At 43.5% G+C, this 15997-nt stretch overlaps 2 protein-coding genes across 3 annotated transcripts in view; one reads left to right on the top strand and one right to left on the bottom strand.

Annotated features, from left to right (window-relative positions):
* Positions 1 to 126: 126 nt before the first annotated feature.
* On the bottom strand, positions 127 to 2258 carry LOC110290334 (putative UDP-GlcNAc:betaGal beta-1,3-N-acetylglucosaminyltransferase LOC100288842). Its single transcript, XM_021156858.1, has 2 exons — positions 2253 to 2258; positions 127 to 1230 (listed from the first exon to the last, which is right to left on the bottom strand). The coding sequence occupies exons 1-2, from the start codon at positions 2256 to 2258 to the stop codon at positions 127 to 129; spliced, it is 1110 nt and encodes a 369-aa protein (XP_021012517.1).
* A 7198-nt stretch (positions 2259 to 9456) lies between these two features.
* Positions 9457 to 15997, top strand: part of Fbxw2 (F-box and WD repeat domain containing 2) — a 21806-nt gene continuing 15265 nt past the window's right edge. Inside the window, exons 1-3 of one of the 2 annotated variants that reach the window (XM_021155879.2) lie at positions 9457 to 9521; positions 9623 to 9731; positions 15056 to 15473. In XM_021155879.2, coding sequence (XP_021011538.1) covers positions 15371 to 15473 — 103 coding nt within the window. In that variant the 5' untranslated portion in view covers positions 9457 to 9521; positions 9623 to 9731; positions 15056 to 15370. Of the gene's footprint in view, positions 9522 to 9622; positions 9732 to 14963; positions 15474 to 15997 lie in introns of both variants that reach the window. The other variant, XM_021155877.2, reaches the window with a different exon arrangement.

The raw sequence follows: 15997 nt of genomic DNA, 5'->3' as shown, positions 1-15997 counted from the left end.
GTTCGAGGCCAGCCTGGTCTACAGAGTGAGTTCCAGGACAGCCAGGGCTACACAGAGAAACCCTGTCTCAAACAAACAAACAAACAAACAAACAAACAATAGAAGACATCTAATAATGAGTGAATACTAGTCCCCAAAATACACAGCATGGTCTTTTGCGCTCCCCATGTGAAAATGCTTGAAGCTGTCAAGGTATGTCAGAAGCTTGCAGGAAATGAGCCCGGAATAAGTCTCAAACAGCGAACACTCTTTCCCATCACTCACTTCTTTCCATGCCAGGGAAGTTTCAGCATCTGTAACTTCTGCAGATGTAAACATGAACTTGTAGCAGCATCTGTTATAGGCGATGTGTCTTTCCCCAGAAAACCTTGAACTGTGGATGGGTATAAGGCCCACGGACTTAGCACAGATCCCTACAAATACATCGGCGGGCACCATAATAGGTGCTTCATTCAAAACCACGTACACCATCCGAGCCACATCTTGGGACATTATGAAGGCCTCACCACTGCAGTAGTCTGGGTAGTATTTTTCGGGGTACTCACTAAGAGAGACAAATTCTTGACTATGGGGGTCTCTGTTAGGTATATCCTGATGGATAACTCTTCCTAAATAGATACCTTCCAGGTGACCTTTCAGATTGAGAAGATAGTCTACCAAGCCTGGTAGATTGATAAACATCTCCTCGTCAGCTTTGAGTATGAACAGGGCATTGGGACAGAAGGCCACAGCCCACTGGGTCATTGAGATGATCTTCAGGGTTTGGTTTTCAGAACTGTCCAAGAAGATCCCTTCAATGATATCATTATTCTTCTGAGACTCCGCCTCTATCTCTTCCTGCGTAGTTACCAACGCTGGCATTCCCAGAGCAAACAGCGTGAGAATTGGGTAGCCTTGGACAGTGGTCACACTACCCCAGGCTTTCCTGATGAGGTCCCGTCTTGTTCCATTCCCTGGGCTACTGAAGATAAGAGAGAGCAGAAAGATGCTTTTCCCATTACAGACCTCCGGCTGGTTTAGGATATAATACTTGGAGGGATTACCTCTTAAAGGTTCCAGGTTCAACTTTCTTGCCTTGTCCTTAATGTCGAGAATTTTCATATCCACATGAGGCAAAGAATGTAAGAAATATTCTTCTACAAAGTCAGCTCCAAAAAGCAATGCATGAAACAGTATGACGTTAAAGAGAATGAAACACCACTGGTGAGTCCGAAGTCGGCAGAGTGTCACCTAAGTGAGAAAAGGAGTTATGTCCCTTTAAGGTCCATTCCATCCCTGTTTATTCCATCTGCTGACTCCTGTGTGGGCTTCTTACGGTCCTTAGCAGTACATTCTATTCTATTATTACTTCTCTCCTCTACTGGATGGCTGTCTCCCGGGTCACGAGATTATGTTTCCCTCTTCTCCAGTGTGATGGAGTTGAGTGTTTGCCAGAAAGTGAACCCCCAAGCCCAACATTGGCGGTTGTTCACCTCCTTGTTTGGATGAGAGATTTTATATATATATATACACAAACTAGATGCTATGTGATACAAAGAAAGCGCAGGCACTGGAAACACAAATATAGTTCTTGAATGGGAGCACCTGGGTCAGTTTCCTCTCTGATTACAAAGGTCAAGGACTGTTTTCCATGATGTGGTTGCTTTGGGTGTCCACCATCTCCTGATGGACATTTACATTTTAGTACAACTTTCCATCTAATCTAACCCATCTGACATGTCAGTCAGTGTGAGCAGACTCCTATTATCTGCAGAGAGCATTCTGGTGTCCAGCTTAATCCACCTCACCCAAAGATACGGAATGTGTCTGTCTAGAAGGGGCGTACAGAATTGAACAGAGCTAGGGAACTTTGAAGAAATTAAAACTCTGTTTATTATAACGTTACTGTAAGGAAGCCACTTACAGAGTCACCTCCTACTGAGTGCTTGATGAGTGCCAGCGACTGTGCTGTGTCCTTTACAGTTGGCTTCATTTAGCCCCAGTGATACCCGTCTTAGATAGATTAACTTCCAAATTAAGCTTATACTTGGGATTTGGATCTGACACCATCTAAAGTCCACTCACAACCACTGAGGAATCCTGACTCCCACTTTTCCTTTGCCATATCAACTGAATAGGAAAATACAAAACAGAACAAGCTCTTGCCGTTACAAACTGTACTGCTTGCTGTTTTTCTCAGTGCTAATGATTTACATGCAGAACGACCTATTTTAATAGCTATCAAATGCTTCAGAGATACACCAGAAACTTACCTGCATGTTGTCTGTGGGCAATTTCAAGGCTTCAGAAATTATTAAGTTCCTATGCCAAGGTAAGCGCAATAGGATGTCAGGCTAACTCCAGCCAGCCAGCAATTGCAGAACAGTATTTTGAGCCTCAAACTTTAAGGCTAAGGTTTCTTGCTAACCACCCTGAGCTTTTGTCCCAGAATACCTGCTGCCTGCATAGGATAGGACAGTGAGTGCTGATCATGTTACAGCCAGTGAGAATCCAGAACAAAGGGGGGTGAAAGCAAACGTTTCCACGTGTCCACCCAGTGTGTCTCATGGAACAGACTCCTTTTCGTCATGCTGCGTTCCAGGTAAAATACATGTGGAAGTCCAAAGAACCCTTTACCTACATCATGTTCACACAGCATCACCTTCCAAGGAGAGAAACATGTGTGTGTGTCAGGAACAGTGCCTAATTCCCAGAACTTGCACATGGCACAAGTGTTCTAAACCTTAAGGAGTGTATGTGAGCCCATATTTTTTCCTCCCCCAAAGAAACACCATATATTCAGGTCTTTTTTTTTTTTTAGATGTATTTATTTTTATTATATGTATGTACACTGTAGCTGTCTTCAGACCCTCCAGAAGAGGGCGTCAGATCTCATTACAGATGGTTGTGAGCCAACATATGGTAGCTGGGATTTGAACTCAGGACCTTCAGAAGAGCAGAAGTGCTCTTACCACTGAGCCATCTAACCAGCCCCATATATTCAGGTCTAACATGTGTCTTTTGGGGAGGGATTCTGAACTTCTGGCTTAAGTTATGTAAGATCAATTATAAGAAATACTGCTGCTCCTGATGGTGCACACCTTTAGTCCCAGCACTCGGAAAGCAGACGCAGTTGGAGCTCTGTGAGTCTGAGTCCAGCCTGGTCCACAGAGTGAATTTTAGGACAGCCAGAGCTATGCAAACAAACAAACAAACAAACAAACAAAGAAAAGAAAAAGATAAAAGAGAGAGAGAAAGAGAAAGCACCAGAGCTGAGTTACATGAAACCCTGTTAAAGCCACCCCCACAGAGAAACAGAAATTACCGTCCTTAGGGAAGCTTATCTCCAAATACAAGATTTCACGTATTCCATCTTAACTTACACTGAAGAAACTTAACATTTGATATGTGGTGTTTTCTAAAAGCATGTAGGGGTTATGCTAAACACTGTTTCTACTTGCAGGCTAATTTCAATGTTTTGTTGGTTTGTTTTGTGACCAAGCCCACTTAGTCAACAGGTTCTCCAGGGCAGGAGTGAGGATTAAAAAAAAAAGAAAGAAAAGACAATTAGACAACTTTGTAGCATGACCCCAGCCAGTTCTGAGACTGACGCAGGTTTATTTTTTTCCCAATCCCCTTTTATACCATTTTAATTACATGCATGTAATTAAGGGCTAGCAGTACAATAAGGAAGTAGCAAAGCAATAAGCAAAGTCACGTGATTACTCCCGTGTCAGTTGTTTCCAAGAGCTTGTCACAATGACCCAAATACCTGAGCCCACTTCCTTGTCCAAGCCCAAAACCCGAATCTTGCCTGAAGCCTACTTCTTTTGTTCAACCCTAAAATTAAGATTCCTGCCTGAATTTACTTCTTTGTCATGGCCTAATGTCAGATTCCTGTCTGAAGCCCATTTCCTTGTCCTTGGCCAATGTCAGATTTCTGCCAAGTGGCCCTGAAAGCTCTCCACAATTTTGTTTTTTTAATTTTTTGAGACAATTTCTCTGTAGCTCTGGCTGGCCAAACTCGACTTATAGACCAGGCTAGCCCATGAACTCACAGGGGTTCACTTGCCTCTGCCTCCCAAGTGCTGAGATTAAAAGCATGGGCTACTCCACAAGGCATTGAGCTTATTTATTGTCATGTTCTTGCCACAGCCATTCTGCTCCTTTACCATTTGTATCTTCTCTGCATTTATTGGCCTCCCTGTCTGCCATTTACAGCCATTTTGTTGTGGTTAAGAAAAAGACCTGGGGGGCTGGTGAGATGGCTCAGTGGGTAAGAGCACCCGACTGCTCTTCCGAAGGTCCGAGGTTCAAATCCCAGCAACCACATGGTGGCTCACAACCATCCGTAACGAGATCTGGCGCCCTCTTCTGGAGTGTCTGTCTGAAGACAGCTACAGTGTACTTACATATAATAAAAATAAATAAATCTTAAAAAAAAAAAAAGATTTAAAAGAAAAAGACCTGGGTTGGAGAAATGGCTCGGTGGTTAAGAGCACTGACTGCTCCTCTGAAGGTCCTGAGTTCAAATCCCAGCAACCACATGGTGGCTCATAACCACTTGTAATGAGATCTGATGCCCTCTTCTGGTCTGCCTGAAGACAGCAACAGTGTACTTATCTATAATAATAAATAAATCTTTAAGAAAAAAAGAAAAAGATAAAAAAGAAAAGTCCTTAGGGAAAGAAAAAGGAAATGGGAGAGTCAACAAAACAAATTTGCTTTAAAATACCATCATGAAACAAAACTTTGTATGCTGCTTTGAAAAATAGGTCAAACTTTGAAAAATAGGACAATGAAAAGGAACTATGGCTGCATCACACACACACACACACACACACACACATACAAAGCAAGCATGCCCTTAAGGAATAACTGTCTTCCAATCTTAGGAATTTTTTTTTAAGATTTATTTATTTATTATATGTAAGTACACTGTAGCTGTCTTCAGACACTCCAGAAGAGGGCGTCAGATCTTGTTACGGATGGTTGTGAGCCACCATGTGGTTGCTGGGATTTGAACTCCGGACCTTCAGAAGAGCAGTCGGGTGCTCTTACCCACTGAGCCATCTCGCCAGCCCCAATCTTAGGAATTTTTAAAAATCTTTTTTAATTGAAAGTCAATTTTCCCCAACATAATATTTTTATTAATTATTTGGGGGTTTCACACAGTGTACCTGATGACACTCACTTTCCATCTCACCTAGGTCCATTCTCTCACCCTTGCACCCTCCCCCTCAGAAAAAAAAATACACCAAGACCAATTTGTGTTGCCCACATGCTCACTGGAGCATGGTGAAACTCCCAGTGGCCAGCTCCTGAAAGATGACTGTCCTTCCCCTCCCTCCCACTAGAAGCCATCTACTGTAAAGAGCTATACTTCAAACATCTTTATTACAATTGTTAAGAACTCTTTCAACAGCTTCCTCTCTGGATTGTTTCTTTTGGGGGGGTGGGGGTGTCACAGAAGCCTCCACTGTCTCTCATTCTCAGTTATGAGTCTGCAACCATTGATACGACTGCAAAAGAATGTTTCTAGCCCATAGCAGCCGATGGTGGCCTGGATCGTGGATTTCCACATGGTTTTCAGCGGCAGTGTGGACCGCAGACATCCACACAGCCCCTGGAAGCAGCAACATTGGTTCCGAATTAGATAAGATACAGGTATGTGAATGCCCGTGAATGTAGCTTACTAGCCCAACAGGCACAGAAGGCTAGTTTGTGCTCTGAAGTCCGTTTGTCCCTAAATCCCTCAATTGTGACCTTAGGCAAGATACCCAAACCTCTTTTTAACCTCATCTCTAAAGGAGTTTCCTCATCTTTAAATACAGAGGTAATAATAGTAACTACCTTATAAAAAGGTAGGAATTTAAATAGCATATAAAGTGTTTACATGTATGGAACACTTGACACAGTTCTGGGTTTTTTTTGGGGGGGTGTTAAAATCTTTTTATTGATTCTTTGTGAATTTCACATCATGTACCTCAATCCACTCATCTCCAATCCCTTTGTATCTGCCCTGCACTCTTGTAACCTCCTTCCCCACAAAAGAAAATAACAAAATGAAAAATCTGGTCATGGAAGTTGTAGTGTGTCCCACAGTATACCCTTCTGTCCACACATCTTTACTTGCAAATGTTCATTGCAATGAGTCATTGGTCTGGTTTCTGCTACTCACTATCAATACTGATCCTTACTGAGACTCCTTTTGGATATCCTTTTGTAGCCCTAGCCCCGTGTCAAAGAGGTCCTGCAGCTTCATGGACTCCAGCAGTTTAGAGAAGCGGTAGATCCTGGGGTGGGACAACCCTGGCTCTGGGCCTGGTGGTAGCTGAGTTGGTGAAGCTGTCTGTTCTCTAGCACTCACATCATAACAGTGAGCTCTTCAGTACTGGCCCTGTTATCTCACCCAGCATCTCAGCTGTGGAGAACCTTCTGGGGACCGCTTAGCAAGGAATCTGACATTGGCCAAGGACAAGGAAATGGGCTTCAGGCAGGAATCTGACAGTCCTTAGGGCGTGACAAGGAAGTAAACTCAGGCAGGAATCTGCACATATTTGTACTTCTTAGTGGCTCCTGTGGTGGGTGAGCCGCTGTGCCTCTCAGATCTGGTTCTTAATACTGAAAGTCTTGCTGCTTTGTGTCCAGTCCTGAAGACAGTATGATGAGAGTGTGATTGGGACAGAGGAGGAGGGCACAGTCTCCCTAGGTCACTGAGCAGGTGTTGAGCATCCTTAAAGCACTGAGATGGTTCGGGAGGTAAAAGGGGAAGAACTAACTCTTGTAAATTGTCCTCTGACCTCCACACATGCATCATGGTATGTACACACAAACACACACTTTTTGTTATGTGTCTAGGTGTTTTTTCTTGCATGCATATCTATGTATTACTTGCATTCCTGGTACCCAGATCAGAAAAGGGTATCAGATCCCCTGGGACTGGAGTTACAAACACTGTGAGCCACCATGTGGGTGCTGGGAATTTAACTTGGGTCCTCTGAAAAAGTAGCAAGTACCCTTAACTGCTGAGCTTTCTCTCAAGCCCTTAAAGTTTAATTTAAAGAAAAGCACTGTCAGACTAATAAAAATCATTATTAGTGTTAATGATAAGTTATTTAAATCCTTACTGAAAGCCACCCGTCTAATATTCACTTCATATGAATAAGAAGGTGGGGGATGTGACAATTTTGACTCCCTAATTAACAACTGTTGGGTTCTGCCTTGCACCCTCACTGCCTTGAGCAAAGAAACTATTAGTCAAATAGCTAGTCGATACTACCCTTACGCCAGCGCCTTGAACAGTCCAAGGATGCCTTGAGAAGAATGCACAATTGCAGATGATTGCCCCAGATCCAGAAGGTACAACCCATCAGGGTTCTAAGATAGAGCTTGTACCAGATTCCTGGCTATCCCAAGCATTAGTGAAATTAGATGACCTTGAAACTATTTCTGTCTACACCACAGGTGGGGCACTTCTTGTGGCCTCAAAGCTTCTCTGACTGCTATGACTGGTTCAAAGGAGAAAGGCTGAGATTGGCCCAAACATAAACTTTCATAACTGTGACTGATTCAGTCCCTTCTCTGGCTGTGTAATCAAGCTGCCGAGAGTGTTGTCATTAAGTCACTCAGAATTGTCTGGGAGACAGTGTCCTACACCTCTCACCCTCCTGTTGCAACATTAAGCCTAGTCAAAAGCCCTTCTCGACAGTGATCCCACCAACTCTCAGTACCGTCTGCTGAACTGGTTACACAGAGACAGCAGAGAAAGGCTTACTGATGTCAGATGGGAAACTCATGGTGGCAGCAAGAGAATCAGTCAGCATGGAAAACTTAGAGAGTGACAAGGTGATTGACAGCTGGAGCAGCAGCAGAGGGGCTTCAGAGTGGCCAGGAATGGAGGAAGGACAGAAGGACTAGAAAGCAAGAGAGGGCTGAAGGAGGAAAGTTTGTAACAACTGAGAATGGAGACTGTGGGTCCTGCTGACCTCCCCAACCCCGAAAGGAGACCTTGAGCTCTTGATTATGCTACCTCTGCCTCTAAAGTGCTGGGAGTATGCACCCGGGCCACTCTCTCTAGCTTGGCTGTCAAGTCTTTAAAGCTAAGTTTCTCAGGCACTGTGGGCCAAGAGTTGCAACACTAGCAGGCGTTAAGGGCGAAGGAATTAGATCTACACAAGGGTAACCCTTGTAGAGCTGAGAGACCAGACACCCAAGGCTTGTATAAGAACTGTTAACTCCTTCTCCCTTTCCTTCTAGCGCTTGCCCTTCTCGCCTTGTTGCTCTAAAGGCTGCTGTAAAACAAGGGAAACGGCAGGCGAGATGGCTCAGTGGGTGAGAGCACTGACTGCTCTTCTGAAGGTCTTGAGTTCAAATCCCAGCAACCACACGGTAGCTCACAACCGCCTGTAATGAGATCTGACGCCCTCTTCTGGTGCGTCTGAAGACAGCTACAGTGTACTTATTTATAATAATAAATCTTTGGGACTGAGCTAGCGCGGTCTCACATAGGGAGCGGGGTTAACCGGAGTGAGCAGAGGTTCTAAATTCAATTCCCATCATCCACATGAAGGCTCACAACTACAGCGTACTCATACGCATAAAATAAATAAATCTTTAAAAAAAACAAACAAGGGAAACAAAAGCTTTAAATAGGAAAAACAAAATCAAACAAACAAACAAACCAAAAACTGGGCAATGATGGCGCACACTATTCATTAGTCCCAGCTATTGGGAGAGGCAGGCAGATCTTTGAGTTCAAGACCAGCTTGGTCTACAGAGCGAGTTCCCGGCCAGTCAGTTACAGAAAAACCTTGTCCCATCAAACAGACAGGCAAAGCTTTCACACAGCAGCATTTATAGAGCTTCTTGCTTACCACTTCTATCTGGGGAGACTAAAGGCCTCACGCTAGTTAGCTGATATGTAACAAGCGCTGCGGAGAACAGTCGTCTCCGTGGCTGAGTGGCCACGTTTTGGACAGCGTGCACATATGTCCTGGGATTCGAGCTTAACCCACTTGGCAGCCCCTACCCAACTCCCTTACCATGTTTTGTCCTTGCTTCCTGCGGTATACTTTGTTATTTATTCTGTCTTTCTCCTACGACTAGACGTAGACCTCACGCAGTTAGGGATTTGTTCAGCTGTGTCAGAATCGTGTTTGGGAGGTGCCAGGTGTCAATGGGCTGTTTCAATATCGTCACATGTGGATTTGGAGCCTTAGCCCTTTCTCCCCTGTGAAATATTACCTACCCTAACTTGGTTTTTTAAAAAAAAAGTAGATGAGAAAAATAAACATTGTGCAAATCTAGAGGGCCACCTTGTTCAGGATCACAAGGTGTAAGCGCAGACGGTGGTACAGCACAAGTTCGGCCCTTCTCCACAGTCGGGGCCATTCTTTCTCAAGTACCTGGAGGGCAGAGCCGGAAGTAGAACCGCTTCCGCCCGACGCTGGGCGCCGGAGGGGCGCGCGGAGATGACGCAGCAGCACCGGAAGCCGCTCCCCTGTGAGGCTGCGGACCCAGAGCAGCGGCCGTAGGTCCAGGTCTGTATTTGCGATTGGCCGGGTCGGGCTGGACAGGAATCCCCAGCACCCGCGGCGTTACTGACCCGCCGCCCCGGCCTGTTTTCTCCGTTTCCCCGCAGGCGCCATGGCTGTGGAGCGGACCCGGCCGCTGCGACGCTCTGGCGGCCCGAGCGCGCCTAGTCGGTGTGAGCCCGGCGCGAGGTCCCGGGCCCCGGGGCGCTCGCTCAGGTCAGTGCCGCGCGGAACACGGCTCCAGGAGCAGGGGACCAAGGGAGTCACGAACGGGCTGAGAGACTCGGAGTTAATTTTAGACAGGAAAATTAGAGCTAAGAGTTCCTTCTGGCGCTTCGGCTTTTCCTAGCCGCGAAACCAGTTAACATTGATGCCCCAAGGCTAGCACTTTAATTAATTAAAGATGATGAAATGTGGACAGGTGGTTTATAAAATGCAGAACGTAGTAGTATGTGTAGGAAGGCACCATGCTTGTGTGTATGCCTTGAAAACAGGTGTGTATTTGAGATGATGCTTCTTTTTAAAAGGGGGAGAAATGACAGTATTAGAACTACATTATAACACTAACTGGCATTTATTGTAGGCTTAATAGTGTGCCAGATACTGTACAGAACGCTGTTTAATCCTCACAGTGTTGTAGGTAAAATAGTACCAGGCTACAGTTTACAAGTGAGGAAATTTGGCTTGAAACACAAGAAGTGATTTGCCCATGGTTACCCAACAAGTGAAATTCCGGAGCCCGTGTTTTATAAACATTTGTATTCTTTCAAAGGTTTAAAAAATTAGTCTCCAAATTAATGGCTTTTAGGCCAAGGGTGGTTGTGGACTCCAGCAGTCCCAGCACTCCAGTCGGCTTTGTGAATTGTCTGCAAAAGCCTGTCTCAAAAAACAAAACAAAAAGGAAAAGTAAAAACAATTTTCTAAATATCACAAGCAAAAGGAAGAAACGATCTTTACAATAGTGTAGTCACATGGTTTTAAATACAAAAAGATGTTTTGTTAAAAGGGGCTTCATCCCTTTTCTTTTCAGTTCTCTCTTGAAGCAATATTTAATCAGCTTCCTCAATATTCACAGAATACTTTTATGTACACATAGTCCTCTGTGTAGACCAGACTGGCCTCAATCTCACAGAGCCTGCTTCTGCCTCCGAGGGCTGGGATTAAAGGCATATATCACCACGCCTGGCCTATCTTTTAACTGGTTGTGAAAGGGGAGGCAAGGAGACAACCTTCCCAACAACAATGAGTATTTATCTTTTGTTCTTTAAAAAAACGATTTTTAGTGTGTCTATATGTCTATGTGTCTATGTAGGATGTTGGAGGGAGCATGTATATGCCAGTGTGTGCATGCATGGTTTGGCATACAGCTTTATGGAGTCAGTTTTCTCCTCCCAAATTTACATGGGTTTTGGGTATCCAACCCTGGGTCATCAGGCTTTTCAGTGAGCAATTTCACCCCCTGAGCCATCCATCTCACAGGCCTGAAGCCTTGCTTCCTTACCTGCATAGGTTATGCAGACTAGAAGGAGGGAAAACATTTGGGTTTGCACCCATAATGTCTTGCCTGTAGAAGATGCAAGTGGAGACTGGGTACTACTGAGCTGCTGCTCCTGTGTAACTCTGGTTGAGCCACCCTGCCTCTTGGGCCATAGCCTCTTTGTTGGTAAGGGCAGTAGTATTGACTTCTTCTATGAACCATGTTAAAATCAAGCGTGATATTTTTAGGCACTGCTTCAGTTATTAGGACCAACATAAATATAATTGCTTAGAAGCAGAAACCAGATTCATGCTCTCATCTCCCAATTTAGGAATGTTTATCATACTACACATTTCCTCAGAGCTTTGTGATTGTTTCTGTTGAGGACTGCAGAACAAGTTAAATGTTTACATTGAGAAGGGTGAGAGGCGCAGGATAGCAAGGGGTGTGTGCAGAAAGAAAAGAGCTACAGAAGCAGTTAGCTTCCGTACTGTAGTATCTGCAGCATTTCTGATTCGCACACTGCTAAGTTAGAATAGCTTCTGTTTTACAAATGGAAGCTTAGACATTAGTTGAGCATTTCCATGATCACATAGGAAGCAGCTGAATCAGCTTTTTAAAAAAAAATGACTGGTTTAGCTCTTTTATTTATCCCAGCTTGCCTCTGTATCCAGCAGCCCTGTCTCTTTACACCAGTGGGAAACACTGTTCTGGAGTTGGCTGCTCCATTGTTGAAAGGAATGCTCTGAGGATTAAAAGCACCTCCTCCTGTTGAACTGAAATCCATTTCCTGAGGCTTCCCGTGTACACGGTATTATTCGGAGATGCTCTGTGAACAAGTTCAACTTAGACCTGTGGCTTTAAGGAAGTTAGCTTCAAAACTAGTTGATTATTTTAGAAAAGTAAAAATTGGTGGCTTTTACTAGTATGCTCTGCATAGTTAAATGGTTTTAGACAGGCTCTGTGGGGCACACCGAGGACCCCAAGTCAGGCCAGTTGGAGCTAAATAATGATGACCTACCTCAGTAAAAGAGAAAGTGAAGACAAAACAAAAACCCAATGGCCAGTGGCTCAGGTGCCCACCTCATGGCCTGGGGAACATTCTTTTTTTTTTTTTTTTTTTGGTTTTTACGAGACAGGGTTTCTCTGTATAGCCCTGGCTGTCCTGGAGCTCACTTTGTAGACCAGGCTGGCCTCGAACTCAGAAATCCGCCTGCCTCTGCCTCCCGAGTGCTGGGATTAAAGGCGTGTGCCACCACGCCCGGCTCTGGGGAACATTCTTAAAGTAAGACTTCTGGATGTGTTACAGAGGAGCTGTACTAAGGCTCAGACAACAGAGGCTTATTTTTGAGATGAGTTGGTAAACTTAGGTGAATTGCTAATTTTTTTTAGCATGTGGAGAACTAGACCTTTCATATACATTAATATGTCCCTTAGCCCCAAACCTGATTTTGAATACTGTCTTCAGAAGCCCTTCCTGGGGCTGGAGAGATGGCTCAGTGGGTAAGAGCACCCGACTGCTCTTCCTAAGGTCCAGAGTTCAAATCCCAGCAACCACATGGTGGCTCACAACCATCCATAATGAGATCTGGCGCCCTCTTCTGGAGTGTCTGAAGACAGCTACAGTGTACTCATGTATAATAAATAAATAAATCTTTAAAAAAAAAAAGAAGCCCTTCCTGTTAAGTGAGGATGATGTGTTTTAAACATGTTGAATCTATTAATATACTGGGTTTTGTCTGAAATGTTCTTCCCAAAGTAGAAACAGGAACCTGGATTTTACTCACTTTAGTGAGCAAAGTTGGAAGGTGAGACCTGACTTTTACAGATCTAATCTAGGTCACATGTCAGAGAAGAACATTTATTTTCTCCCAGATTGAACATTTTTATTTTTTTAATTAGATGATAATCTTATAAGAGAAGAAAAAACTTCCCTTCCTCAAAAGCCATGGAACTTTCTGAATATAATAAAAATTAAACTACATTCCCATGAAACTGTTACCCAATATCAGCATCTATCAACACAGGACAATTTTTTAAAATTAGTATCCTTTTTCCATTAGTTTAATCCTTTTTTTTTTTTTTTTTTTTTTTCCTTTTTCAAAACAGTTTTCTCTGTATGGCCCTGGCAGTCCTAGAACTCTTTCTCTGTCGACCAAGCTGGTCTCAAACTCAAAGACTAGCTTGGTCTCAAACTCCACCTGCCTCTGCCTCAAGAATTGTGTGGGGGCTGGTGAGATGGCTCAGTGGGTAAGAGCACCCGACTGCTCTTCTGAAGGTCCAGAGTTCAAATCCCAGCAACCACATGGTGGCTCACAACCATCCGTAACGAGATCTGGCGCCCTCTTCTGGAGTTTCTGAATACAGCTACAGTGTACTTACATATAATGAATAAATAAATCTTTAAAAAAAAAAAAAAAAAAGAATTGTGTGATTAGAGGTGTGTGGCACCATCTCCCGGCTTTTAATCTTCATTGTAGAGAATATGTTGACACCTGTTGATATATAAAGTACTTTAAACTTACTTTGTCCCATTTAGCCCTGAAAATTTTGTTACTTTCCCCACACCTAAAGTGGTATATACATCAGGTAAACATAGTGTTAGCAGATCTTATTGCCAAGTTAGAATCTTAGGAGAGATAGGACTGCTTTTTCTTCCTCCTCTTTTACCTCCAATGACTCTTACAGCCTAGGCTAGGCTGAACTAACAACATAGCCAAAGCTGGCCTTGAACCTTCAATCCCCTTCACCTTGGCAACGGGGTTATAGGTGTTCCAACTGCTGTGCTGATCTGGAAAGCTTCTAGTCTGTTCTGCAGTTTCACTAGCTTTATGACCACAGGCATTTACTTAGCTTCTTGGGCCTGTAGTTTCTTCATTTGCAAAGTAAAAATGACAAGTGTTTTTGGTGAGCATCCAAATGACAATTTTTTTTTTTCTTTGTATATTTGAAATGTGGTATTGCAGTATTTCCCAGGTTGATTTCTAACTTGATCTTGTAAGGGCAGCCTCTAAGAAGCTAAGATTGTATGTTTCACTGTGCCAGCATCATGGAGATTATTAATTTGCTTTATCTTACAGGCTACAAGGACCCTCATGGCTCTGTAGGGAACACAGTTAAGAGCTGTCACTAGCTTATGTGAGGCTTATAAAAGCAAACTGTAGCCTTTAGCAATCCATGTTCTAACAGACAGTACTGTAAGGGAATGGAATACCAGAATACCCAAGGCACACAGCTTAGCACACATTTGTTTTTTCTTTCTTCACATCTTTTTGCTTCAACATTTATTGTAGAACCAAATTTTGTGGTCTGGGGTGGCAGGTCAGGTTGCACCTAGTAGCATAACTGATACAGAGGTCACAGCTCCAGAGATTTGTGTATGTTACATTTTGGTGCCATTCTTGTAATTTCCCAAGTAGAGTGCATTTAGTAAGGAAATTACTAAGGAGGTAGTTTTGTAATGGTTTGAGTGGAAGGTTGTATGTAGACTAGAATACTCTTTATGAATGAATGTTCTATAAATCTTTTTGGTGACAGTGCATGTGGCATGTGTTAGACTTAAAAAGGAGCAAGTCACACACTGATATATGTTCCTCTGACTTGTTTACTATATCATGATTTTTAAAAATATGTTTTCTGCTGGGCAGTGGTGGTGCACGCCTTTAATCCCAGCAGTGGGAGGCAGAGGCAGACGGATTTCTGAGTTTGAGGCCAGCCTGGTTTACAGAGTGAGTTCCAGGACAGCCAGGGCTACACAGAGAAACCCTGTCTCGAAAAAAAACAAAACACTGTTTTCTTAAATGTATTTTCTTTTGCGTACATGGGAACTTTCAGATATAGCATATTAACTGTAAAGTAAACATAAATTTGTAATGCCAATTTTACACTAATTTTTAATACTACATTTATTATCAGTCTTGCTTGAAAAATCTTTTTGAACAGAACTAATACAATATTTTGATGTGCCACAGGTAAATATTTCCATAACCTTATGGAGAGAAAGGACTTTGAGACATGGCTTGATAACATTTCTGTTACATTTCTTTCTCTGACGGACTTGCAGAAAAATGAAACTCTGGACCACCTGATTAGTCTGAGTGGGGCAGTCCAGCTCAGGCATCTCTCCAATAACCTGGAGACTCTCCTCAAGCGGGACTTCCTCAAACTCCTGCCCCTGGAGCTCAGTTTTTATTTGTTAAAATGGCTCGATCCTCAGACTTTACTCACATGCTGCCTGGTCTCTAAGCAGTGGAATAAGGTGATAAGTGCCTGTACAGAGGTGTGGCAGACTGCATGTAAAAATTTGGGCTGGCAGATAGATGATTCTGTTCAGGACTCATTGCACTGGAAGAAGGTTTATTTGAAGGCTATTTTGAGGATGAAGCAACTGGAGGACCATGAAGCCTTTGAGACCTCTTCGTTAATTGGACATAGTGCCAGAGTGTATGCACTTTACTACAAAGATGGACTTCTCTGTACAGGTAAGGAGCCTGGGGGAGCTGTGGGGGAGGGGAAGCAGTGCTCTTTTTCTTTAATAACTTACAAGGGTTAATCCCTTTAAGCTCCTCCCTCTTGAGAAGAGCAAGTGTTGACTATATGGATATTGGGAGTGGCATTTCCTCTTATTAGACGTCCCCATTCCCCTCGTGCTCTTCCCCCCGGAGAAGAGTCTATGAGAAAAGTTTTAGACATTCTCTCTAGTATAATGTGAATCAGAAAAGTGTAGGCTACGTCTTATTTTGTTTCTTTAAAACATTTTACACTGGGTGTGGTAGCACATAACCTTTAATCCCAGCACTCAGGAGGAGGCAGAGGCAGGTAGATCTTTAAGGTCAAGGCTAGCCCAGGACAACAAGTGATACACAGAAAAAACCAAAACAAAAATACAAGAAAAAAAAAAAACATTTTAGGTCTAGCAAGAACATTTTAGCTGGGCGTGGTGGCGCACGCCTTTAATCCTAGCACTCGGGAGGCAGAGGCAGGCGGATTTCTGAGTTCGAGGCCA

Source organism: Mus caroli, chromosome 2 (assembly GCF_900094665.2).
Source record: "Mus caroli chromosome 2, CAROLI_EIJ_v1.1, whole genome shotgun sequence".
Classification (NCBI taxonomy): domain Eukaryota; kingdom Metazoa; phylum Chordata; class Mammalia; order Rodentia; family Muridae; genus Mus; species Mus caroli.
The sequence above is the reverse complement of the archived record's forward strand: the minus strand, read 5'-3'. Positions and strand labels throughout refer to the sequence as shown.